Raw genomic sequence first — 24,908 nt, 5'->3', positions numbered from 1 at the left:
TTTTATCCAAAAAGGCAATCATCCTGTACACTTGGCTCAGTGTCGAACTCACTCCTCGCCTGATTTACAACCCCCCCCAAAAAAAAAAAAAAACCGCCGGCGCCGCGGCTCACTAGGCTAATCCTCCGCCTTGCAGCGCCGGCACACCGGGTTCTAGTCCCGGTCGGGGCACCGATCCTGTCCCGGTTGCCCCTCTTCCAGGCCAGCTCTCTGCTGTGGCCAGGGAGTGCAGTGGAGGACGGCCCAAGTGCTTGGGCCCTGCACCCCATGGGAGACCAGGAGAAGCACCTGGCTCCTGGCTTCGGATCAGCGCGGTGCGCCGGCCGCAGTGCGCCAACCGCGGCGGCCATTGGAGAGTGAACCAACGGCAAAGGAAGACCTTTCTCTCTGTCTCTCTCTCTCACTGTCCACTCTGCCTGTCAAAAAAACAAACAAACAAACAAAAAAACCCATTTTACCTGCCTGTGCCAAAGCCAACGGAGCCTGCGGTGCTACCCCATCCCACACAGCCCCACGGCCCCAGACCCAGGGAGGGACGCTTCCTCGGGAGCTGGGCACGGCGGCCTGGGTCTGAGTCCTGACTCCACTCCCTTTAGAGCTTCCTCCTAACGCAGGTCCCATGAGACGGCAGGTGGCAACTCATAACAGAGCTCCTTCTACCCACGGGACAGACGTGGACTGAGCTCCGAGCACCCAGATTCGGGCTCCTATCAGCGAGTAGGAGCTCTCTCTCCCTCTCTCTGTGTGCCTCCCAAATAGATAAAGCAACAACAAAATGGGCAGTGGAGCGGACGGTGGCAGCCGGCAGGACACAGCTCAGGACACGTGTCCCACACTGCGGCATCTGGGTTTGGGTCCCAGATTCACTTTCGAATCCAGCCTCCTGCTAACACCCTGGGAGGCAGCAGGTGACGGCTCAAGTACCTGGGTTCCCTCCGCCCGCATGGAGACCTGGATGGAGTTCCTGGCTCCAGGCTTCTGGCCGGCCCAGCCCTGGCTATCACAGGCATTGGGAGAGGGAACCAACAGACAGAGGTCTCTCTTGAACTCTCTCTGCCTTTCAAATTAATCAACTAATTATTAAAAAAAAAAAAAAAAAAAAAAAGAGGAAGGCAAGAGGAGCTAAGACTGAGGATTCCACAATTGGTGGTGTGATGGTTCCACCGAAAACCATCGTGGACCCAGGCCGGAATCCCCTTCACTGCCTCACACACAGTAGGAATGAATAAAAATGAAAGTGGTCACCAGGTCCCTTTCACCACAAGGACACGCTGTCATCTGTCATAGACAGGCTGAGAACGAACTGGATGCAAGACACCACCAGCTTAAATTGGGGAGACATAGGACACACACGCACACGCACACACACGCACACACGCCAGCATCCGGTGGCCAAAGCACAGCGCAAACCCTCAACCTCTGTGTCTCTGTCCCCCCGACAGCTGGAGTTGTCGGAAGCTGTAAGAGAAAATGCCAGTGTCCTTACAAACTGTCGTGGCCAGGGCGGCTCGGTGTCCGCAAAGGGAAGATGATCAAGAGAAGCCGCGTTTCTTAGCCACTCAAACGTGAGAACGCAAAACAACAAAGCGAACCTACAAGGAAAGGCTTCCAAGAGAGGCAAAGTTCCCAGCGAGACACACGACCTGAAGCGGTGAGTGCTCCCTTCTCGTCTCTCTCCTCCCACACCACGGCGGGGGTGCGGCCACTCGCACCTCACGCCGGTTGATTGTGCGGTGGCACTACGGCCAGGGCAGGGACACCTGCTGTCCCTGCACCATGCGCAGGATGGCCACAGCATGGAGCAGGGAGCTGGGTCAGAAGCGGAGTAGCCAGGACTCAAGCCAGCGCCCGTGAGATGCTGGCGTTGCAGGAGGCAGCTTAACCCACTATGCCACTGCACTGCCTCTACCTGCATTTTTTTTTTTCATTTTATTTATTTATTTGAAAGAGTTACATAGAGGAGAAGCAGAGAGAGAGGTCTTCCATCCACTGGTTCACTCCCCCAATTGGCCACAACAGCCGGAGCTGCACTGATCTGAAGCCAGGAGCCTGGAGCTTTCTCCGGGTCTCCCACATGGGTGCAGGGGCCCAAGGAGTTGGGCCATCTTCTACTGCTTTCCCAGGCCATAGCAGAGAGCTGGATCGGAAGTGGAGCAGCCGGGACTAGAACCGGCGCCCATATGGGATGTGGGCACTGCAGGTGGCAGCTTTACCCACTATGCCACAGCACCGGCCCCTGCGGTTTTTTATAATATGCATTTTCAGAGGCTTTTTTTGGAAGATGTTCCCTTTGCGTGATTTCAAACTTTTTTCACCAAAACAAACTTACCTTCGGTTCCACTCTCCATGGCTCTCTGAAGTCCCCACACGCGACTCGTCCTCACTTTACGCCCTTCTGCCCTCCAGGAGTGCTGTGGGAACTCATACCCACCGGCCTCAGAAGACATGAGGCCACAGCGCTGCCGTGTGCCACACGTTCATTTTACGTGCCCCACGGCGACACCAGGAGGCACACAGAAGCCGACCCAGCCGGTCCACGTGGCGAGCTGCCTTCCCTCTCCCTCGCTCACTCTCGTTCTCTCGCTCACTGCCCCACAGCTGCTGAGGGCTCCGCTCCGCTCCTGGAACGGTGGCCTCGGGCGACGCCAGGACTCACCACGAGTACAGGATGCAGGCGATCAGGAGGCCGGTGCCCAGGCCGCTGACCAGGTTCTCGTCTCTGTACAGGTCCTGACCGAAGTCGGGGACGCAGATGCTAACGTTCTTCCCATGCTCATCCAGAGCTTGTAAAGACAACAGCCAGTTAATCGCCGTGAAACCGGGTGGCCGGCGGACTGCACGGTCCCCTCCCCACCCGAGAGGAGAGGAGTCACCTCCCTGAGGCCCCTCAGAACAGGAACCCTGTACTAGAACCCCCCAGCCTCTCAGACCAAGGACCACTGCGACGCGGTACACGTGGGAAACAACGCAGGGTGCCCGGCGCAGCTGCAGGGCTCGGCGGACCCGGAACATCCCAGTGAGCCTCCGCTCATCGGTACCAAGCCAACGGCAGGGAAAGGGCAAGCCACGGACACTCTGTCAATCCCGCAGCCCCCTAGCCTAGCCACAGCGCCACAACCCCCGTGACTCCCTGGGACCCGCTGGGAAGGGGAGGGGGTCTGGATTTTTTTTTTTTTTTGACAGGCAGAGTGGACAGTGAGAGAGAGAGAGAGACAGAGAGAAAGGTCTTCCTTTTGCCGTTGGTTCACCCTCCAATGGCCGCCGCGGTTGGCGCACTGAGGCCGGCGCACCGCGCTGATCTGATGGCAGGAGCCAGGTGCTTCTCCTGGTCTCCCATGAGGTGCAGGGCCCAAGCACTTGGGCCATCCTCCACTGCATTCCTGGGCCATAGCAGAGAGCTGGCCTGGAAGAGGGGCAACCGGGACAGAATCCGGTGCCCCGACCGGGACTAGAACCCGGTGTGCCGGCGCTGCAAGGCGGAGGATTAGCCTAGTGAGCCGTGGCGCCGGCCAGGGTCTGGATTTTTTTTAAAAAATTGCCAGGCTGAGGCCAGTGTTGTGGGGCAGCGGGTGAGGCCACTGCCTGCGGTGCCGGCATCCCATACAGGTGCTGGCTCAAGTCCTGTCTGCTCTACTTTCCATCCAGCTCCCTGCTAATGGCTGGGAAAGCAGTGGGGGACGGTCTCAGTGCTTGGGCTCTTGCCGCCTGTGTGGGGGACTGGGATGGAGTTCCTGGCTCCTGGCTTCGGCCTGCCCCAGCCTTGGCAGCCGCAGCCATGTGGGGGGCAAGTCTGCGGATGGAAGACCTATTTCTGTCCTTCTCTCTAATTCTGCCTTGTGAATAAATAAGCCTTTAAAGAAACTGCAAGGCTACAAAGAAAGGTTTCTGTGTGGTGACTATTAGTTGTCGTTCACCTTCTGTGGAACAGGCAGAATTCAAACCTCCACACCCAAGCCAGGGCTGAGGGGCCCCACGCCCCAAACAGGGGAAGGGGAATGAAGGGGCCACCCAGACAGCAAGGCACAGACACGCCCAGCCCACGTGTGTGCAGCCACGCAGAGACGACCACGGGGCTGTGTGCACAGGGCTCTGAGGAGGCTTTGTTCTTAGGCCAGGGAGAAATCCAACAACACAAACATTGCTGTCTAGGTGTGGTAGCATCTGAAATTACATGTAAACTCTTCCTGGGTTTCAGACATAAAAAAAGAAAAGCTGTAAACAAGACTCCGTTCAGTGAAACCAGAGGTTAACGTCTAACAGAAACGCTGGCCGCAGCGCCTGCCTGCTTTTCTTCTCCTTTGTAAGGGGCTGGTCAGGTCCGTACTGTGGGGCACTGGGTGTGGCTCACTATAGGCTCACAATATGCGAGGACCTGTCGGGGTGACTGGCACCCCCGTCACCTCAGACGTCCGTCACTTCCCCATGCTGGGAACCCTGAAAATGTCTTCTCCGAGCTACTCCGAAATGTTCCATTAATTGTCAACATAAAAGAAACTCTTAAAGAGACATGATTAAATAAACATAAAAGTCAAGAGTGGTTTTTGTAAAATTAAATCCAGGGTGGACTTAATGAAAGACCTCCAACTGTATCACTTCCCTACAAACAGCTACGAAATGCTACCACAGATGGTATGTGTATAGATTGTATCTTTCCACTTTATAGAGGCTTAGCTTTGTAAAGTTAAAAGACAACTTCAGTTTTCTATTTGAAAGAGGCAACACTTATTTAACTTGATTTACACGAGATTAAACATATACATATTTACAAATGTTTGTGTGTGTGTGTGTGTATCACAGAGAAGATGGATAAATATAAAGATGATAAAATATGAGGTTAGGAATAAAAATCTTAGAAAATTTTGGTTGCAGAACTGACAAGGTTTATGGGTGCATTTAACACCTTGATACAATCATGCTTTTATAGTTTAAAAATATAGTTTAAAATACAGTATAAAAATCTCTTAGGGTTGGCGTAGTAGCACAGTGGGTTAAGCCACACTGGCACTCCCTCTCTGATTGTGGTTCAAGTCCCAGCTGCTCCGCTTCTGATCCAGCTCCCTGCTAATACCACTGGAAAGCAGTGGACAATGCCTCGAGTCCCTGCCACCCACGTGGAAGACCAGGATGGACTTCCCAGCTCCTGGCTTCAGCTCGGCTCAGTCCCAGTTGTCCTCTCATTTGGGGAGTGAACCAGCAGGTGGAAGCTTTCTCTGTCATTCTTCCTTTCAAGTAAATAAATAAACCTTTTTAAAAAGAACACTCTTAAATAATGGCCACAGCTACTCTAGAACAACAGCTACCTGCGTGCCAAGGATGTCGTAAGCCACACCCAGACACCCTGCCTCACGGAGTTTTCACAACACTCCCTAAAACAGGAACCTTCTAACTCAGTTACCATATTCAAGTAATAATCAAAATTCTAATTTGAAAGAGGAAGGGCCCATGTGCGAGTTCCCTGGGAGCAGAGCCCGGCGGCCGGGCTCCCCCTGCCTCTGCGGCGTGCGTCAGTAAACTGCCAAAGGCAGTCGGCACCAGCGCTGAGCTCCGGCAGCCAGCAGACGCCCCCCTCCCACTTGCGTGCTCTCCCACTTTCTCTGCTACTCTCACATAAAGTAGCAGCTGAAGAAAAATAAGGGATGGGTGTGTGGTGCAGCGGTTTGGTGAACCGTCAGGGTGCCTGGGTTCTGGTGCTGGCTGCTGCTTCCAATCCCGGCTTCCTACCGGTGCACATCCGGGGAGGCAGCAGGTGCCGGCTCAAGCACTCCCTTGAGTCCCTGCTATCCACAAGGGAGCCCTGGGTAGCGTTCCAGACTTCAGCCTGGCCTGGCTGTGGGCATTTTTGGAACGAACCAGCTGATGATGGGAGACCTATGTCTGTCTGCTTTCGGGTAATTAAAAATAAGTAAATAATACTGTAAAAAAGAAATTAACCAACTTGAAGGAACCTAACAAAGGGAAACAAAACTTCTCCTGGAATACGCAGTGCAGTACATGTGTATTAGGACCAGCAAGTCCCAAAGGGAGACCCAGGCAGCAGCCCCGGTGCATGTCCGCCACCCGGCAGAGGGCTCAGAGAGAATCCTCATGTCACAGCCCAGGTGTTCAAGACAAAGCCCAGAGCAGCTCTCTCCTGCCACTGGCTGCATCCCTGGTATTTACACAACAGCTCCTTCCTCCACGAAGGACAGTGGTCGCCCCACAGCCCCTCAGCCCCTCCCCACGGCCGGCTTACCGACTTCCACGGGCTTGCTGGTCAACGCCGAGAAAGTGAGGTAGGTGACATAGCAGCTTATGAGCCCCGACTGCAGCAGCCCGGAGTGCGGCTGTCCTGGAGGAGACGAACGGAGCGGAGACAGCCTTTAACCTCGCACGGCAAGCCAGCATGTGTCTTAAAACAGGTTCCCCTCCAGCTCCCGGGCCACGCCCCCCAACTAGAGTGCCCGGAACAGCGGATGTGCGGTGCTTCTCAGACAAAACTGGAACACCATGTGGGGACGGGGTCACAGCCAAGCCTGATTCTGCTGTTACAGAGATGCCGAGTTTGCCAAATCAACATACACCTGTACTCACACACTGCCCGGCTCCCTCAGCACCCGGGCTATCACATGAGCTCCTTTACTTGTTTTATTTTTATTTATTTATTGGACAAGCGGGAAGAGAGACAAAGAGCAAGTGCCCATGCACTGGTTCAGTCCCCAAACGCCTGCAACAGCTGAGGCTGGGCTAGATCAAAGCTAGGAGCTAGGCACTCAATCCTGGTTCCCACAGGGGCAGCAGGGACCCAACTATTGGGGCCAGCACCTGCTGCCTCCCAGAGAGCACGTTAGCAGGAAGTTGGAGTCAGGAATCCCAGAAGCCAATGCAGGACTCTGATATGGGGTGCAGTTCTCCTGGTCAGGACTTTAACTTTTAGGCCCAAATGCTGCCCCACAAACACTTCCTGAAATGAGAGTATAAACAGCAATCAGACACCAGCACTGTGGCATACTGGGTTCAAGTCCCGGCTACTCCACTTCAACCCAGTTCCCTGCTAATGCACTTGGGAAGTGACAGAGATGGCCCTAGTGCTTGGGTCCCTGCACCCACGTGGGAGACCCAGATGGAGCACCAGGATCCCGGCTTTGGACTGGCCCAGTCCCAGCTATTGTGGCTATTTGGGGAGTGAACCAATAGCTACAGGATCTCTCTCTTTGTCTCTCCCTCTCTAACTCAGCCAAATAAATAAATCATTAAAAAAGAAATAAAGAAGGAAAGAAGGAAGAAAAGAAGGAAGGAAAGAAGGAAGGAAAAAAAGGAAGAAAGAAAGAGCAGACAGTCTTTCGAGAAGCATGTCCTAGTTCCATAGCTAGTGTGAGGAACCAGACTAGGTAGAGAACCCAGGGCACTGATGTGGGGTGGAGGTCTCTAACTGTGAGGCTAAACTGTAATATTAGTTCTTAAGTCATGCAGTCAGGAAAAAGATTACCCTCACTACTTGAGAACGGCACAGCCCACTGTGGTAAAACAGACCTCAGGGAGCGTATATTCCGAATTGCACAGGGCCATGAGCCACCTCCCATCCATGGCACGGCAGCAAAGCAGTTGTAGGGCAATGGAAAAGACACTTGTTCGGAGCACTGGGGAAATGCCAGTATGCATGCAGACTCAAAGGGAAGCCTTAAGGTTCTACATTCTCCCAGAGAGGAGCTTTTAAAGCCACAATGTTTCGATTACACTGAGTGGACCTAACATCAGAGCCACCAGGACAGGAAGGAAGCAGACTTTGTATTTGCTGTTGAAATGTTTTGCTGAAATTCCTGCCGGCAGGAAAGGATTCGATTTTACCCAGTCTTCCTTCTAATGGAATTTGTTTCCAGTATTATTATTAAATTAATTACTGACTAAAGTACAGGAATAGATCCTTTTAGAATGTGGTTCTTTGACAAGGGACTAAGTCTTACTTTAGCAACTAATAGCAGCAAGCCAAATATTTCAAGCTGTTACACCTATTTCTAAAGGCAGGATTTAACAAAGGACATTCTAACTGAGCAGTTACAGGCAATGGGAAAATAACACTATTAGCACTATGGATTTCAACAATGGTTTGCTTCTGGTTGCCTTTTTTTTTTTTTTTTTTTTTTAATTTTTTGCCAGGTAGAGTTAGACAGTGAGAGAGAGAGACAGAGAGAGAGTTATAGACAGTGAGAGAGAGACACACAAAAAAAGCTCTTCCTTCCGTTGGTTCACTCCCCTAATGGCCATTATGGCTGGCGCTGTGCTGATCCAAAGCCAGGAGCCAGGTGCTTCCTCCCGGCCTCCCATGCAGGTGCAGGGCCCAAGCACTTGGGCCATCCTCCACTGCCCTCCCAGGACACAGCAGAGAGCTGGACTAGAAGAGGAGCAACCAGGACAGAACGGGCGCCCCAACCGGGACTAGAACCTGGTGTACCGGCCCTGCAGGTGGAGGATTAGCCTAGTGAGCCATGGCGCCAGCCTCTGGTTGCCTTTTTAAACCATTATTTTAGAAAGGACTCCAGGTGGGGGTGGCACTGTGGTTTAGGTGGTATAGCTGCTGCCTGCAGCGCTGGCATCCCACATAGGTGCCGGTTGGAGTCTCAGCTGTTCCATTTCTAATCCAGCTCCCTGCTGTGGCCTGGGAAAGCAGTGGAGGATGGCCCAAGTGCTTGGGTTCCTGCACCCCTGTGGGAGACCCGGAAGAAGCTCCTGACTTCAGTCTGGCATAGCCCTGACCCTTACAGCCATTTGGGAGTGAACCAGCAGATGGAAAAACTCTCTCCATCTCTTTCTCTCTACCTCCCCTTCTCTGTAACTGACTTTCATATAAATAATCTTAAAAAAAAAAAAAAAAGGACTCAAGGGGACTATGGACTTGGTACAATTTCCTTTCCCTTCTAAAAACCTGAATGTCACCCGCACTTCAACACCAAGGAGCATCGGACCCCGTGGGGAGCGTGTCGAGGACAATGGACACCTGCACTTTCTAAAGCACTTCTGAGCAAGGCCGGGCTCTCCGCTGTGCTGGCCACACTAAGAACCGGGGTCTGAGGCAGGGGAGCCGCAGGCCGAGCCGCGGTGGGATTTCCTGCTTCCTGACTCCTTGACCACGCTGTCCCCTTTCCGGTCCATGGCCTTGGGTCAAAGATGACAGCTGCTTCTGCAGCCCTGTCACTCAAGCTTCACACGGAGACGACGGGCAAGCTCATAAACCCCACTCTGAGCACACACTCGGGGCGCTCCCGGTGGAGCGTGATTAGTGCCAGCAACATCGGCCTCCCTGCACGCCGGCCTCCCCGCACACCACTTCCTTCCTCCAAGTCCCTTTAGCCGGGAGGCGTGTGCAGCCTTCACAGGCAGCCCCGTGCGGCGGGGACAGGAGCCTGGGGTCCTGCCTGTCCCGTTGCTGCCACATGCGAGGCAAACTCCGGAACAGGCCTGGTTTCCAGAAAAACCGCTGGGTTTGCTCAACGACACTCGGCAGAACGGGAATGTGGAACAGCGGAGGAATGAAGAGACGTGCTCACGTTTCTGGACGCAGGGAGAGATGGCGACCATGGAGATGAACAGGCAGAGGCCTCCGTTGACCCCCAGGAGGATCTTGTTTTCCATGCAGCCGTCCTTCTGTGTGTAAAACACGGCCATGAGGATCAAGCCCCCGGCGGCGACCGAATACATGATGAGCGTCACCAGAGCCAGCGAGGCGTACCACAGCTTGTTGCTGGCCGTGCCTGCGTTCCTGTTTCTCCGGACACAGGGAGGAGGGGAGAGAGAACACTGGTCAGCGAGGCCACCTTTCCCTCGGGCTCGGCGGAGGCCGCCAGCCCCAGGCCACCACGTCTGTGTGGTGCAGGGGGACCCAGCATGTCAGCTTCTGTGGCAGAGCCAGATGCTGGTTAACTCACAACCCTCTCGGATCGAGCTTGGGATTTTCCCTCCACACTCGAAGAATCCTATTGGTGACTCAAGCGCCCTCATCCACTACAGTGAGTGGCCACAGGCTCCACTCGGCTTCTCCATGCTGCAATGTGACGGGTGTGGGCCATGCTAGAGTGGCTCCCGGAGCCAGACCTTCAGCATCCTACAGGTGCTGTTAGGATGCTCGCCTTCCACATCGGAGCGATGGGTCTGACTCTAGCTTCCTACTAACGTAGACCCTGGGAAGCAGCAGGTGAAGGCTCAGGGAGTTGGGTTCCACACGGGAGCCCTGGGTTCCATTCTGGGGTTCTTGTGGGCATCTGAGGAGTGGGACGTGGCCCACTCTCCCTCTATGTCCAGCACCATATTGCTGCATCTCAAATAGGCCAATTCAAATGTTAAAGAAAAAGCGGCTCTCCGCTGGGGTTCTCTTCAAGTCCTCTCTCTGAGTGCAGAGCCTGGAGGAGCCCCGGCCTCTCCCTCCCACCAGCGCCGTCAGCAGCTCTGCTCACTGAGGCCTGTCCCCTCTCCCGGGACTTCCTCGGAGCGAGGCTGGCCGCCCTGTGCTCGCTCCCACCCAAGCTGAGAGGGAGGATCTGCACCAGCATGGCTCCTCCAGAAACCTAGCAAGAGACTAAAGGGAAGTAGTGCTCAACAGGGCAGAGAGAACTGGTCAGGGAGAGCAGACGTCCTCAGGAGCCTGGGGGGAGGACCGCAGTGTGCTCCAGCCTGCAGAAACACGTGCAGGAGGCGGCGGTGCGCGTCCAGAGACCGCTCAGAACCGGGAGGAGCCTGCTCCTCGCTGCCAAGGGAAGGCGACGGCACTGAGAGTGGCCGGGGCCACCGTCGATGCCCTGGCTGGAAACACTCTCCGCCCCGAGCCTCCCAGGGCAGGCAGCTTGCTCCACACGTCCACAAGACAGGCAAGGGTGCAGGCGGCCCGGCTCAAATACTTCAGGGATGGAGAAGTCGCTGTGGCCAGACATGAAGGAATCAGGGGATACAGGCCAGAATGAGGACCTCCCCCCCGGCACCCCTGAAAGCCAGCCGGCGCGACGCAGCCACGGAACAGGTGCACGAAGGACACGGGAAAAGAGACTCGGAGGGAGAAATCATCTCCAAGCCCAACGCTGGCCACCGACAGGCTGACAGAAGGAGTTCCAGACACACGAGCAGGACAAGGGGCCCTGTTTCTCCTGACTACACCTCTCCATCACGGGTTCTTACAGAGCTAATTCATGCTTGCAGTCCCAAAGCCACGGCTTCAGCACTAACCTTTGCTGCAACCCCAGATTGCTGCCAGCCAATGGTTTATTCACTCCATGGGGGTTATTCAGCATCCCAAACCCAGCACCGCCCCCAAGCCTGCTCTTGTGCTACCCGTGCCCCACACCCTGGCCCCCTTTCACACAGAACACACAGCAGCTCTCGGTCCTCCTCGATTCAAGACTCTCCAGCACCCTCCTGTCTCACTGAAAACCCAAAGCCTAGGGCGCTGTGGCACAGTGGGTTAAGCTGCCACCTGCGACACCAGCATCCCACAGGAGCACCAGGTTCAAGTCCCAGCTGCCCTGCTTCCGATCCAGCTCCCTGCTGATGTGTCTGGGAAAGCAGTGGAAGATGGCCCAAGTGCTTGGGTTCCTGCCACCGTGGGAGAGCAGCAGGAAGCTCCAGGCTCCTGGCTTTGGCCTGGCCCAGCCCTGTAGTCATTTGGAGAGTGAACAGAGGACAGACGACCTCCCTTTGCCTTTCTTATTTTCTCTCTATATAACTCTGCCTTTTAAATAAATGAATAAATCTTTAGAAAAAAAAAAAAAAACTAAAGGTTTTTCAATGCCCCCTCCCAAGGCCTTCAGGATGTGGCCTGGGCCGGCCTGTCCAGCTGCAAGCTGTGGCACAGCACGTTACGATGCCAGCATCCCACATCCGAGTGCTGTTAGAATGCTGGCGGCTCAGCTTTGGACCCAAGTCCCTGTTACGGCACGCAGGAAGGCAGTGGAGGGGGGTCCAGGTGCCTGGGCCCCTGCCACCCACACGGGATGGCAGCTCTGTCCTGGTCTCCTGACTTCAGGCTGGCCCAACCCCAACTGTTGCAGCCATTTGGGGAGTGAGCCAGCAGATAGAAGACCTCCTTCTCTCTCTTTTCCTCTCCTCTCCTCTCCTCTCTCCTCTCTCCTCTCCCCTCTCGCCTCTCTCCTCGCTCATACTCTGGCTATCAACCAAATAAATCTCTTTGGGGTGGAGAGGGAGATCTGGCCAGTGCTTAGTCTAGCTTAGTCGGAACTTCAGGTGTACAAACCAACAATGAATATGTTGGCAGCAAGGATCTGCTGGGGTTCAGGTCTCCAAGTTGGAAAACTGCAACAACATTCCTTGCAGGGCAGGAGGTGTAGGGCAGTGAGTTAAGCTGCCACCTGGGACGCCTATAACCCAAACTGGAGAACCAGTTCAAGTCTTGGGGACTCCACTTTTGATTCGGCTCCATGCACAGCCTAGGAGGCAGAAGGTGATGGTTTAAGTGCTGGGGCCCCTGCCACCCACATGGGAGACCTGGACAGAGTTGAGGCTCCTGGCTTTGGCCTGGACCAGTCCTGGCTGCTGTGGGCATTTGGGGAGTGAACTAATGGATGGATGCATGCAATCTCTCTCTCTTTCCATCTTCTGTTTCTCTCTCCCATTGCCAAGGTCTTGGGTCATTCTCACTGAGCAGTTTCTAAAGCAATCAGAAGCTCCCAAAATACTTGCTAGAACCTGGCACTGATCATCAGACCCAGGAAGTGGCTTCAGCGACGTCCATCAAAACATGATGTTTAGTTCTCAAGGAACATGTTCTCCAGTGGGCCAATCAGAAACCCGCTATGAGAGACGCAAATATCTCAACGTGAGGTCCCCACTCGAAGGACATTTGCAAAAATCTGAGGATGGTTTCATAGTGACGTTACATCACGAATTATCACAGAAAAAGTGGTATTCAGTCAGCTGAAACCATCTGCACCTTGTCATGGGCACATCTTCTACACAGCTAAGAAAACAGGGGTGTGTGAAAGCACAGTAACCCCCCCGCCGGCTTCCTCTGTAAGAGAGCCCAGCTGCCTCGGACTGGACCCCAGGGAGACCACAGCGCAAACTGTGAGGTTCCAAGAATGGCTAAGACTGCAGACAGCGCCCAGCGCCCTGCTCGACAGCGCCACTCACACTCGCGATCCGCGTCGCTGCGGGGACCAAGTTTTTAAAATCCCACGACCTCCTGCGGTGCAGCTCTGTGCTATGCAGGGCGCTGGGAACATTTTAGAAGTGGCTGCATTTGGCTGTATTAATTCAGTATTGCCAATAACAAAATGACGAACATCTTTTCTCTCATCAATATCATTCCCAATCATGGCAACTGTATCTCATCACTTCATCTTTTTCTCTTTTAAAGATTGATTGATTGATTGATTGATTTCAAAGGCAGAGTTACAGAGAGAGGGAGAGACAGGGAAGAGATCTTCTATCTGCTGGTTCACTCCCCAAATGGCTGCAATGGCTGGGTGGGGCTGGATCAGACAGAAGCCAGGAGCTTCATCTGGCCTTCACATGAGTGGGAGGGGCCCAAGCACCTGGGCTGTCCTCCACTGCTTTCCCAGGTGCACTGGCAGGGAGCTGGACCTAAAGTGGAGCAGCCAGGACTTGAACCAGCGTTCATAAGGGATGTCTGTGTTGCAGGCAACGGCTTAACCCACTGTGCCACAACAGCCCCTTTTCACTTCATCTTTAATGTTACTTATTTATTTATTTGTTTGCTTGTTTGAAAGGGAGAGAGAGAATGCTCCATGTGCTGGATCACTTCCCAAATGCCCACAACTGACAGGCTGGGCCAGTACCATGAGCCCAAGACTCCATCCAGGTCTCCCACATGGGTGGCAGGGACCCAAGTCCTTCAGGCTTCACCTGCCTGAAGGTGCACATCAGCCGGAAGCTGGACTGGAGGCGGGGGACCCAGGACCTGCGCCGGGCACTGCAAACAGCAGCTTGACCGCCGCACGACACCTGCCGCTCTTTAGAACATGAAATGAAAATAAAACAACTACCAGAGCTGAAGAAAACATCCAGAACAAAAAGGACTGACAGGCTTGGCCAGACTCGTTCAGTCCAGGATGAAAATAAATTCACACTCCCACAGCGCTTTTCTTTTTTAAAAAAATTCAGTGTAAAATAAAATGATGTCTACAAAGCTACAAAGTCACAGAGCCTTCCTGGGCACAGCAGTAAGTAAAGCGAGCGAGGCAGAGAATCACAAGAACCGGCCCCAGAGCTCCGCGGCCGGGCTGTCCCTCCCTCAGCACGGCTCAGAGGAACCCACTGGGCCAGACTGCACAGACAGGGGCCAGTGACGGGGCTGAGCGTGGCTCACGCAGGTGCTGGTTATGGGGCTGAGCGTGGCTCGTGCAGCACTGGCTGACAGCACACGAACCAGAGGGCCCAGAGGAAGAATCGAACGCAGGGAGGGAGGGTGGATGGATGAGAGAAGCCCACGGGAGCAGCATGAAGGGAAAGCGTCCCCGCGACCGACTTGGAGCCGTGGCCGCTCCGCTGTCGCCAAGGCACGTACCAGTTCTTGTTCCACTTGTGTGCGAACTCCACGATGAGCAGGAGCTGGATGAAGATAAAGATGAAGGCTCCGACGGCTCCCACGTAGCGCCAGGCTGCAAGAGACCCACCATGGGCGGTGAGGCGCCCGCCCGTGTTTAGCTCAGGGGAGCCCTCAGCACAGCTCACTACCACTGCCTGCCCACAGCACCTGTAACACGCTCAGGCCATGCCGCGATGCAACGCGACAGGGTGGGCTCTACGCTCCCTGCCCTACTGAGGGGGAAGGCTCGGGCCAGTCAAAGGCACGGCCAGGCAGAGGACACAGGACACCGGCTGCACAATGTCCACACTCAAGCTGGACCCCCCCCCCCCCAATAGATGTGGCGATTCCAGAAGCCCTAGAGGACCCACAGTGTAGAAGCCACAACAGCTGCCAGGACCAGCAAGTCTCAGATAGTATTGGGGGAGGGGTCATCAGAGTCCAGTGAGGAAAAGGACTTCAAACTTGGGCAGACCATGGCTCAGGGCTACTCCCGGCTGCGCCCCAAAGACGCTAGGGCTGTGGCTAGACCACGTCGCGTGGCTCATGGCTCTCTACAAAAACTGCCCGGTGGCTCAGGGGACTTCCGGGGCCCTTCTCACCCTAAGCACACTGTTCCGCCTGAGCCACTGAAATTCAGCCTTCTCACACGAGGAAGGGCCCCGTGTCGGCTACCATGGAAGCCTTTGTATTAAATGAGCTTTGGTAAAAACTCTATCAGTTAGGAATGGATGAGGATATTTCAAAAAGCTCATGGAAAACTGGATCACAAGATAACGTTCATTCTGAGGCAGGGTGACTTGGAAACCCACGCATGCTGGTCCTTCGACGTCCCACAGCTTCCTGCAAGGTGGGTTTAGAGCCAGACTGGGAGGCGCCCAGCCCATCCGTGGGAGCCGCAGCACATTTCAGTTGCTCAAAGCCCCGTGGTGCCCCCTGGGCAGTGCTGAGACGGCACGGCGCCCCTGGGCTGGCAGGGTCCCTCAAGTTGGCAACTTAGAACTGTCACACGGCCAGGGGCGTGAGCAGGCGGGGAGGACCAGCGTGGGCAAGAGAGGCAGGAAATCCCCTAATTTGTAACATCAAGGCAACCTGGACTATCTGGGCGAACCCTTCGACAGGACAGTGAGTCTCGGCGCCCCAGAGCCCCGGTGAGTACCATTCAGAAAGGTCTCCTGGTCGGGAATGAAGAAGGCGCCGGAGCACATGGCCCCCAGCAGCAGCAGCTTGAAGAACCAAAAGCTGCAAGGGAACAAGACAAGAGAGAGGAAGGGCATTTCAGTGCGATTCCGGGCAGGACAAAGCCCCCTGGGAGGCAAGCGGTGTCCTGCCTGACCCTTCCACTGGTGGCGCTGTCCCCAGATGGACAGGAGCTGAGGGACTGAAGAGGCCCCCACCCCATCATTAGCCAGCCTCAGGCAGCCTCTGACCCTGCAGGGCTGAGGATGACCCGATGACCCAGGGAGGCCTCGCCCCAGGCGTGGTGACAAGCAGAAGTTGCCCCGGCCCCCCAAACCAACTGCAGGAAGGGCAGGGAGCCTGCAGGGGGCAGAGGGGACCGTGGACCCACCCGTTGTGAATGTGGGCTCTACAGCTTTTGCTGTTGCTGATGTTCAAGGTCAGGAGGCAGAAGAGGAAGAAGAAGCAGGCCATCCCGAAGCAGACTCTGTACACCGCCGAGTAGCCCACCAGCTTCTCGCACTTGTCGCCAGCGCGGATGCCTTTGCAGATGTCCTCAAAGAAAGGGATCTGGGGAGAAAGGTTCCGGACAGGCTGACCTGGGTCGTTCACTCGGCCTGCAAGCTAAGACCCCTTGGGCACAGGGACCGCATGGGCAAGAGACCAAGAGGGAGAACAGCACACAGCCCACACCTCGCACTCGGCTGTCACCTACCCCAGAGGATTCCTGAGCCAGCAGAACTTCCAAGCTACCTTTGCAATAGAGGAGCACATTGTTCTTGACCTGCACCAATGCACCTAACAGTCACAGCTTGGCAGGTAGTGTGTTTTGGTTAGTTCACGTGTATAAATGTATACAGTGTATGGATAGTGTATATGTACAATGTATCTATACAATGTATATAAATGTACATGCCGCATATACACAGTACACTCACATGCTCAGATGGCACTATAGACACAGATATACAGTCTTATCTTTTCAATCAGTTAACTTTTTTTTTTAGCTTTTTAACTTTTCATTTCAGTCGCAAGGCTGAGATACAGAGAAAGAGAGAGAGAGAGATTTTCCATATGCTAGAGCACTCCCCAGATGGTCTCAAGAGCCAGGGCTGGACCAGGCCAAAGCCAGCTTTCCCTCCCAAGTACACAAACCACCACCTCGCTCTTTGTAACTGCCGTAGGGCACCTCGGTCAGGCCACGGAGTCACTGCCACACGCCGATCCTATTACTTCTGTCCAGTGGCGGCTTTTGTGTCATTTGTACCTCTTGCTGTCATTCAGCAAATGCCGCTGCGCACACACACGGTTACATCACGCATGTGCACACGGTTACATCACGCATGTGCACATCACGCATATGCACACGGTTGCATCACACATGTGCACACGGTTACATCATGCATGTGCACATGGTTACATCACACGTGTGCTGTCATGCGTGTGGACTCCTGAGCTAGGAGACAGGCAGTGTCCACGTTTTACACTTTCAAGGGATAAAGTCCAATCCTACCTTCAAAAGCTGCACCAGCTTAATCCCAGTCCCACCAGGAATCTGAGACTCTGCTATCCCTGCCTGACCATCCAGGTTTTAGAAAGGTGAAACCCAGCACGCTGTTTGCACGTGCGTCTTCATTGCTGGTGGAGCTCGGGATCTGTTCTCACACTGCTGCCCTCCAACTCGACCCACTGGAGCTCGCCACGGGTTCCAATCCGGTCAATGTGACGGTGGTTTACCCAGTCCAATTAGAAGGATTCGGTGGAGAATCTGCTCACGTTAGCAGAATCATCAAATTCTTGCTCAGTGAGAACAGGCAGTGAAACCGTACCCTGCGAGTTAAGAAACGGAGACTAGAGACCCAGCACGACCATGAGGAGCAGCAAGACACTTCACTGAGACGCCCAGACAGACGAGGCTGGACGAGCCAGAACCACGGGACATAACGCCACGTGTGTCTCTGACCGCTGACCACAGTCTCCCCACTGCTGCTGCTAAGGCTGCCATTCCTCAACATGCAATGTGGGGAGATGGCAGGGAGCTGGCCAGGCCTGCACAGAGGCTGCCAGCACTCTCCTTCCTCTGTTAGCCAACATCCAGCTGCGCCCCTTGCTCCCTCCCTGGGTAGAGGACTCAGAGCCCCGCACGGCTGAAGGCTCTGGCGACCCTGGCTTCGCCTTCTGATGCAAAACTCTTTCTTATCAACATCAAAGTTGAATAATCTTCAGGACCAAATAGTAAGTTAGAAAATCACGTTAAGGTTGCCATTCACAAGACCAACACTGGCAGTTTCCAAACAGGGCTCAGAGCTGAAGGGTGGTAAAGAGCTCGGGTTCTTCTTCAGAAAGTCTTAAAGTAACAACGGAGGTGGCCAGGGCTCCTGGAGCAAAGACCCCGCAGGCACAGGAAGAGGGGGCTCGACTGCCCACCCCACACAGTCAGGGCCGTCACCGCATCTGCTTCCCAAACACTGCTGCGAAGTGGCTCAGGCACAAAGGCCACTTCCGAATGTGAGGCTGTCGCGGAGGCAAGTCCAATGCCTGGCTTCCAGCAAATCCCTAAAACCGCAGATCCTCCCCCCGAGCGAGACGCAGAGGACCAGGGAGGCCTGTTACTATAGCCAGGCCACTGAGGGGAGTAAGATCTCTCGGGCCAGGGACACTGCCCTGACTGCTCCTGAGAGTACTGGCTATTCAGGGGGACTGTACGCAGAAGATCTGCAAACTGCCCTTTCCCAAGGCAGCGTTAGGAAACCAGAGCAGGGGACACAACCTTCCTCTCCGGGACGCCCACTCTGCCAAGGACAGGGGCTCTTCACAGAAGAACTGCTCCCCGGGACCGTCCACACGGGACACAGCCTGCAGTGGGCAGGCAGCTCCTGGCGCCCACTGCACTGAGTGACACACGTTGTGCAGGGTGTCTTGGTGGGCGCATCCGAGCTCTGCGCTCCATTGTGAACCCTCTGTCGGTTTCCCCGGTACACAGAGGTCCCGGAGTGCTGGGCGGAAAAGGCTGAGCCTGCCTGCCCTACCACGCCCCATGCTGCCTGCGCCAGCGCCGACTGCACACAAGCAGCGGGTGACTGCTTCCGTCCAGGAGCAGCTCACGCAGCGCCTGGGACACGCCCAGACTGCATATGTCTCAACACTCACGCCTACACTGGAACAGCTCTTCCTTGGCAACAGCTGAGGCCTCAGACAGGCAAGGTCTCTGGCTCAGCACTGTGGCAAGGAGGAAACGGAGCCGGAGCTGCCACCTGGCACACGGTGGCCACAGCCACACCTGAGGCAGGAAGGCAGGTGGGAAGGCGCTGGCGGGGGTGCGGCTTGGTGACAGGCAGGGTGGCGCCTGGGGGCACCCTGCTTGCTCTCCGTCCTGCAGGGCGGAGGGGCGTGGCGGGTGAGGAACAGGCAGGTGCGTCCTTCCCGTGTCTGGCCTGGAGTGGGCGCCACGCAGGGAGGAGGACAGGACATGGGGCAGTACACGTCCTGATGGGGCCCAACTGCCAGTGTGTTTGAATGGGGTTCAGCTCTTGTTTCCCCTCCCTTCTCTGTTCCACTCCATCAGCATCACTAACTCTGTCTGCGCCCCTCCCAAAGCACCTGCACCTCACCCAGGACCTGGGGCGCAAGCGCCAGACACCCTCAGGGCCCAGTCTCCCGGCTCCTTCCCTGTCTGAAAGGGTCCTCGCCAGGTGTAGTGACTGCAGACTGCAAATCTGCCACTCGCTAAAGCCAGTCCCTGAAATGAGGAAGTGGTGCCGCTGGCCCCGCACGGCTCTCATCATGGGACTCATGCGGTCATTTGCTTTCCCAGTCTGTTGCTAATTCCCCAACAGACATCTTCATATTCTCGACAACACCTTGGTCTTAACCAACAGACAACAGCTTGAGGCTCGGTCTCATCTGGAGAACCTCCAGGCCTGGGGCATAAAACAGCCACCACCTGCCGGGAGCCCTCAGACCGACACAAGCCCACTTGGCCATCATCAACATTTCCTAAAAGACTCGGTACTGCCGACCAGCCCGAGAAGGGTCATGAGCACTGGAGACCAACCAGAAACTGAACACATCCCCAGCAGCTGCACACACACCTCCAAGCCCCAGCTTCTGTAAGAAGCTTCACCCCTAACCCTTCAGCTGGCGGGCTCCCTGCTCTGCGCTTTGCAATAAACACCTCCGTGCTTCCACTGCCCCGGGCTCAGCGATGGGCTTCCTGCACGTCCGGCTAGCAGACCCGGTTCTGGGGGCTCCTACAACCCCTCCAAGCAGGCAGAGGGTGGTTTCCGGCTCTGGCCTGTCATCTGCACAGCTCCTTTCTCCCCCAGCCTCTTCTGCACCACTGCTCCCCAAGCCCGCTGCTCTCCTCGCCTCCTGCGGGATCCATTGCTCGGGAAGGAGACACCAGCAGGCGTGAGCATCCCCTGTTCACGGCGCCCAGGGCCCTGGCGCTTCGCCATAGGGTGGTGTGTGGCCCTGTGTATTTCACCAGGAAGAGTGGGCCAACATCCGCCATTGCGAGCGCCGACCAAGCCCCTTTATGCTGCCTGGGTGACACAGCAATTTCAGCCTTTGACAGGCAGTGAGTATTTTTAGGCATAGACACTCCACGTGGAACAAGCTGCAAGAGTTTTTAGCCAGGGGAAGAATTTGCTCTGATTAAATATTTGCTGTTCTAAACTCCAGCCCAGTTTTAGGAAAAGAAAACACACACCGCACAGACTCTATGCTGTGGGGCAAGAGGACGTGCCCGCCAAGGGTGTTGCCTCTGAAGTCGGGCTCTGGGCACACACACACACATAAACACACACACACAGTGTCTGTGCTGGTTCTGGACAGGCCTCTGAGAGCTCCCAGCACTTAAAATAGTCAAGCTCAAAGCCACCAAGGATCAAGTCAGGATAAACGGCTCACACGGATTTGTGGTCTCAATTCCACTGCTAACCCAAGCAAGCTTCGGCTCCCCCCTCTGTAAAACGAGATAATCCCAGCGCAGCCCTTGCCCGGCGCAGCTGCCCAGGACCCCCCTGAATCCCAAGGCACTCTTGGTTCTGTGAACGATCTGTCAGGGGAGGGAGCCAGGTAGAACGGAGCACCACAGGAGACTGACGCTTTACTCAGCCAAAGGATTCACCTTCAGCAAGGTGGGTCCTTCCCTGGTACACCTCTACAAGAACTGAGCTCCAGAAAAAAGCCCTAACTTGCCCTTCTTTTTAAAGATTTATTTATTTACTTTGAAAGGCAGCTGCAGAGACAGAGGTCTTCCATCCACTGGGTCACTCTGCAAATGGCTGCAGCCTGGTGATGAGCCAGGCTGAAGGCAGGAGCCTGGAACTCCATCCTGGTCTCCCATGTGGGTGGCAGGGGCCTAAAGACTTGGGCCAAGACTCTTCTGCTTTCTCAGGTGCATTAGCAGGGAGCTGGTTGAGAAATGGAGCAGCTGAGACAGGAACCCGGTACCCACATGGGATACCAGCATTGCAGGTGGTGGCTTAACCTGCTCACCACGATGCCAGCCCCTAACCTACCTTTCTTTCACAGACTGAGCAGGACCCAACATGGAAGTGCATCTGGGGGCCGGTGCTGTGGCATAGCAGGTAGAGCCCCCACGTGCAGTGACCTCCCCTCAGAGGTCAGGGAGCAAACCCTGGGGTTCTGTGACCCCAGGGAGTGCTTCCCATATTGGCGCTGGTTCTAGTCCCAGCTGCTCCTCTTCTGATCTTCTCTGTTATGTCCTGGGAAAGCAGCAGAAAATGGCCCAACTCTCTGGGCCCCTGCACCCACGTGGAGACCTGGAAGAAGCTCCTGGCTCCTGGCTTTGGATCAGCACATCTCTGGCCATTGCGGCCATCTGGGGAGTGAACCAGCAGATGGAAGACCTCTCTCTCTGCCTCAACTTCTCTTTGTAACTCTTTCAAATAAATAAATTAAATAAATCTTTTTTAAAAAGTGTATCTGGGCTGGTGCCGCGGCTCAATAGGCTAATCCTCTGCCTGCAGTGCCGGCACCCAGGTTCTAGTCCCGGTCGGGGTGCCGGATTCTGTCCCGGTTGCTCCTCTTCCAGTCCAGCTCTCTGCTGTGGCCCGTGAAGGCAGTGGAGGATGGCCCAGGTCCTTGGGCCCTGCACCCGCATGGGAGACCAGGAGAAGCACCTGGCTCCTGGCTTCGGATCAGCGCGGTACGCCGGCCATGGCGCGCCAGCCGCAGCAGCCGTTGGGGGGTGAACCAACGGAAAAAGGAAGACCTTTCTCTCTGTCTCTCTCTCTCACTGTCCACTCTGCCTGTCAAAAAAAAAAAAAAAAAGTGTATCTAGGTTCATCAATCAGGGAGAACATTTCTAACATGTAGACACAATTTGTATTCAGATCAGGGGAAGACAGGTAGAAAGAGACACCTGATGGGGTGGTGCTGTGGAGCAGTGAGGTAAAGCCCCCGCCCGCAGTGCCACCATCCCATATGGGTGCCAGTTTGAGTCCTGGCTGCTCCACTTCTAATTCAGCTCTCTGCTATGGCCTGGGATAGTAGCAGAAGATGGCCCAAGTCCTTGGGACTCTGCACCTGCATGGAAGATCCAGAAGAAGCTCCTGACTCCTGGCTTCGGATTGGCGCAGCTCTGGCTGCTGTGGCCATTTGGGAAGTGAACCAGCAGATGGAAGACCTCTCTCTCTCTCTGCCTCTGCTTCTCTGTAACCCTGCCTTTCAAATAAATAAATAAATTTTTTAAAATGTTTTAAATTTTTTTTTTTTAAAAAAAGGAGACACCCTTGATTCTGCCCACACAGGGAAGATGCTAGCTATGACTCTCAATCACCTTCAGCCTCAGGCACACACTTACACAAGGGAACAGCTAGAGAGGCCCACTGGTCACCCTGGCCACGGTCCCAGATGCTGCAAGAACACAGAGGGCCTCTGACTCCTACAGAGTGCGGAGGAGAAGGCGGGAGAGGGTTCCATCACCACGGTACTGGAGAGCGCTGAGAAAGTGTGTTATCAGCAGGGCCCATTATTCACACATTCCATTATGGCACATTGCTACAGCAGGGGAAGAAACCAAGCTGCAGAGGAAGAAAGGCAAGGCTCATGGAAACCAGAAGAACTGGACCTGCAGGTTCCCCGCTCCCCTGGGGGCTGGAGCTCCCCTTTCTCAGATCCCACTCATCTGTGCTCCTCAGGATGCTTTGCCTGAGCCATGGGAACCATGGGGAGCACTCCCCCTCCCTGGGTGGCCTCTGTCAAGGCTGGCTTCTCCGTGAGCAGCTCCCACGCCCCTTGGGTACCTGGGAGCTATTCAAAAACACAAACAAGGGCTGGTGTCGCCACGGCTTGGGACGCCTGCACCCCAAATCAGAGCACGGACTACTCTGTACCTCCTGAACCCCCACCATTCCACTTGGGAGGCAGTGCTGCAGGCTCAAGTACCTGGGCCCCTGCCACCTGCATGGGAAACCCAGATGGAGCTCCTGGCTCCTGGCTCCTGGCCCAGTCTCAACTGTTACAGCCATTTTGGGAGTGAACCAGCACATGGAAGATCTTTGTCTCTGTCATTCTATCTTTCAAATAAATAATCACCAATTAAAAAAAAAAGAAAAAGAACAGTAACAATGGGCAGGCGCTTGGCCCAGTACTTAAGGCACTGGTTAAGAACAAAAGCGGCCTGGGTTCAATTCCCAGCTCTGGTTCCCACCTCGAGCTTCCTGCTGATACAGACCTTGGGAGGCAGCAGTAAAGGCTCAAACCGCTCAGTCCCTGCCATCCATGTGGGAGACCCAGACTGAATTCCCAGCTCGGGCTGCTGCAGGCATTTGAGAGGTGAACGTCTCCCTTTTCAAATACATAACTTAAAAATCAATGAATTAATATTTTTTTACAAAGAACTTGGGTTTCCTTCACACAAAGCATAGGCCCTCCTCCCCAGTCTCTCCTTTAGAGAGAAAGGTCGTAACTGCACGCCAACACGTGGTGCTCCAGATGTAACACAGCAGCCAGCAGACCCCAGCCCCGGGGACGCTCATGTAAATTCAGACTTGTTACTCGCTGCAGCCTCTGTGTCAGGGCTGCACCACAGCAGGTCCGCAGCCGCAGGGCTCACCTACTGGCTCTGCACAGGAACACACCCACACCTGCACCAGCAGGTGGAGAGGCTGAGAGGCTGGGGGAACCCCGGCTGCTGAAGAGCAAACCAGCAGGCCAGAGGCAAGGGCAAGGGTGATGACCGGCTCTGCAGGCGGAAGGCCGGCACGGGCCTCCGCCATCTCCCACCAGATGCGCCCTCGTCGGAGCTGTTGCAGCCGGAGTGAGGCTTACCCGCTCCAGCTGCAGACCTCCCACGAGCCATTTCAGGAGCAGCACATCAAGCGCCTGAATTTATCTGCCCACGGAGGGCTTTCTGGAGCGGGTGGGAGGGGCGGGCAAGGACATCTGTTACTTTCAGGGCTCTCATCTCGGTTACTTCCAGGGCTCTCATCTCTGCGGCTCAGAAACCCTCACCCAGGTCGCGCAAACAGCCTGTGCAGCCACAAGTGAAACCCACACAGTGGGAAGCCGAACCTGACTCGCTGGCTGACTGCAGGGACAGCCTGACCCCTCAAACCAAACCCCAGCGACACCCAGCCCAACACGGCTACAAGCACAGCGCCAATGCACCTGGGCTCTCGGTCCCCTCAGAGGTCAAGGAGCAAGCCCTGGGGTTCTCCCGTGACCCCAAGGCTGCCAGGGTGAGGCTGAGCTGGCACAGCTCCAACTCTCAAACCCGCTGGCCGGCCGTCAAGGGCTCCTCCCCAGCCTGAGGTCCAGCGTCCCAGGGTCCCAGGGGTTCACCTGCCCGAGAGCCACACACTCACTGGTGTACGTCCAGCACACACATGGGAATGAGTGCATGGCGTGGCTGTTAAACCAAGCAACACAATCACCATCGAAGATCCAGACTGAACTGCTGTCGGCCCCTTCCCTGGGGGCACCCTGCCAGGACCCCCGTGGGTGCCTGAAATAGCAGGTGGTCCCCAAATTCATATACGTTTTTTCTTAAGCATTCACACTCAGGATAAATTTATAAAGAAAGCATAGAGTTTGCACCAACAACCAGTGTTGAGTGGAACAACTGCAGGAGTCTATCCTAATACTGCCAGCAACACTGATCTCACGCGTTGGGGACAGTATGAAGTTCAATAAGGGCCATGTGGACACCAGGTCGGACACCACATTGGGCCAC

General features: G+C 55.2%; 1 protein-coding gene across 1 annotated transcript in view; it reads right to left on the bottom strand.

The window, feature by feature from the left end:
• Window positions 1-24,908, bottom strand: part of SERINC5 (serine incorporator 5) — an 85,999-nt gene that overhangs the window by 9,727 nt on the left and 51,364 nt on the right. Inside the window, exons 3-8 of the mRNA XM_062212497.1 lie at window positions 16,095-16,273; window positions 15,684-15,766; window positions 14,504-14,597; window positions 9,522-9,733; window positions 6,233-6,328; window positions 2,657-2,783 (exon numbers count right to left, since the gene is read on the bottom strand). Of these exons, the coding sequence (XP_062068481.1) occupies window positions 2,657-2,783; window positions 6,233-6,328; window positions 9,522-9,733; window positions 14,504-14,597; window positions 15,684-15,766; window positions 16,095-16,273 (791 nt within the window). The remainder of the gene's footprint in view (window positions 1-2,656; window positions 2,784-6,232; window positions 6,329-9,521; window positions 9,734-14,503; window positions 14,598-15,683; window positions 15,767-16,094; window positions 16,274-24,908) is intronic.

Source organism: Lepus europaeus, chromosome 15 (genome assembly GCF_033115175.1).
Source record: "Lepus europaeus isolate LE1 chromosome 15, mLepTim1.pri, whole genome shotgun sequence".
NCBI lineage: Eukaryota > Metazoa > Chordata > Mammalia > Lagomorpha > Leporidae > Lepus > Lepus europaeus.
This window is presented reverse-complemented; position numbering and strand designations above follow the sequence as displayed.